This window comes from Perna viridis, chromosome 3, assembly GCF_037379345.1.
Source record: "Perna viridis isolate PV_CMFRI_1.1 ecotype Kerala chromosome 3, ASM3737934v1, whole genome shotgun sequence".
Lineage (NCBI taxonomy): Eukaryota > Metazoa > Mollusca > Bivalvia > Mytilida > Mytilidae > Perna > Perna viridis.
Window position 1 is genome coordinate 52960858 of NC_142447.1, and position 1911 is coordinate 52962768.

The window sequence follows — 1911 nt, forward strand, 5'->3', positions numbered from 1 at the left end:
TGTTTTATAATTCTAATATCAATATATATGGAATATATAATGTTTTAATACCGTGCTTCGCGTTGTAATATATATATTATTTTGATTTACTCTCATTCAAATAAAATTAATTACCAATCTGTAAAAAAGGCATCAACTTAAATAATAATCGAAATAAATCATTCAAAATATAAAAGGGCATATGACAGTGTAAAACATATTTCTATTTCATCATATATTGTATGTATAACAGCTTTTCCAGATAAATTAAGTTTTGATATATTAACAGTATTAACAAATGAAACAAATATGTAGATCTGAGTAGACAAAACTGAAAGTGAAAGTAGCGACAGTTTTAAAAATAAATAAATATTATTCTCAAATTTATTTGTCATTGCACAACATTTTCATCAAAAGTTAACATTTATTTATTATAAGTTTGATTTTTATCACTTACTGCAGATATTCTGAGACAGAAAGTAACGCAGATATAGTCTTGTTTGATTCAATGCGATTCTATAGACAATGTTGGACTAATGTTAGAAGTCTCCTTGTCTGATTCCATAACTGTTCGACATAGTTTTCTTGGATCTGAATGTCTTAGTCCTGGCAATCCAACAACACTCTGTGGAAGGGAATTAAGAAGGGTCACTGGAGATGGCTTTATAGGTAGCATTGAAACTGCTCTCTGATTGCACCTTATAATGTTTTGATACTCAGCTGAAAGGTTGTACGAAGATGCTAACGACGACAATAATTCCCCTGAAGGGTATGGTGAGAGTAAATTTGAACAAGAAAGTGATCCTGCAAACTGTGTAGCAAATGCTGGTAATGGTGTAGGTATGACCGGCTGAGTCAGTTGTGAGCTGGTCTTATTATCTGGAGCAATGATATTATCAATAGTAAATGGCTGTTTACATGTGTTATTATTGCCATGTCCTGTAAGGAGCCCATATGGATGGAGCCTAGGACTAGCCCCTCCAGACTGGTAGTACCTCATTAAAGCCTGATCATGCATATACTGAGACTCCATTTCCGACTTCATGACATCACTATGTCCAGTGCGACCGGGAAACTTGAATCTTTTTCTTCTTCTAAGAAAACTCCCGTTTTCGAACATATCCCCACACATAGGATGAAGTGCCCAGTAACTTCCTTTTCCTGGTCGATCTGGACGTCTGGGTATTTTCAGGAAACAGTCATTGAAAGATAAATTATGACGGAGAGAGTTCTGCCATCTTTGAGTATTTTGTCTGTAAAATGGAAATCTGTCCATGATAAACTTGTAAATTTCACTTAGTGGCAACATTTTCTCTTGAGAACTCTGTATCGCCATTGCGGTCAAGGCAATGTATGAATACGGTGGTTTTTGGTCATTATATGTATTTCTCCCTGGTCTCGGCATTTTGAACACAGTTCATTGAATGAAGTCACTTGCTTTTATCTTAAAACTGTTCTTTAAAATGGTCTTCAAGTCTTTTCAATAATTTCCACTCTCTATATAAATCAAATGCTCAGAACAAATTTGTCACATTCAGCAGAAACTTCAAATAAAGTATCTTCTTCAGAAAAACAAATTTAATTTGGCATACAAATACCTGACATATGAAGAATTAACACCCTCTGTGTGAAGCCTATTACTGTAAGATAGCAGCCGCCTCTTTCACGTCAGTCAACATATAAGAGGCTGGTATTGCCCTTATTTGGTTATGCGGTACTAAATTTATAGCCAATACAGTTCGAATTAAGAAATCATACAGCTTTTAAAAATAACTTTCTGTTGAGGCGCATCGCGAATACTAATATGTCAAATGAAAAGGAAAATGATAAATGGATTTCAAATGGACCAGATTTAATCCTCATTATTCCCAAACTTCTAGTGGTGTGGAAATAGAAAAGCTATAACAAGTTACCTTCAATAGATACGGTAGT

At 34.3% G+C, this 1911-nt stretch overlaps 1 protein-coding gene across 1 annotated transcript; it reads right to left on the reverse strand.

The window, feature by feature from the left end:
- Window positions 1-349: 349 nt before the first annotated feature.
- LOC148622878 (forkhead box protein B1-like) lies at window positions 350-1629 on the reverse strand. Its single transcript, XM_088573159.1, has one exon. The coding sequence runs from the start codon at window positions 1382-1384 to the stop codon at window positions 485-487; it is 900 nt and encodes a 299-aa protein (XP_088429285.1). The 5' UTR covers window positions 1385-1629; the 3' UTR covers window positions 350-484.
- Between the last annotated feature and the right edge of the window lie 282 nt (window positions 1630-1911).

Excerpts from the sequence above, each read along its gene's own strand:
- LOC148622878 (XM_088573159.1), bottom strand. The coding sequence starts at position 1,384 with ATGCCGAGACCAGGGAGAAATACATATAATGACCAAAAACCACCGTAT.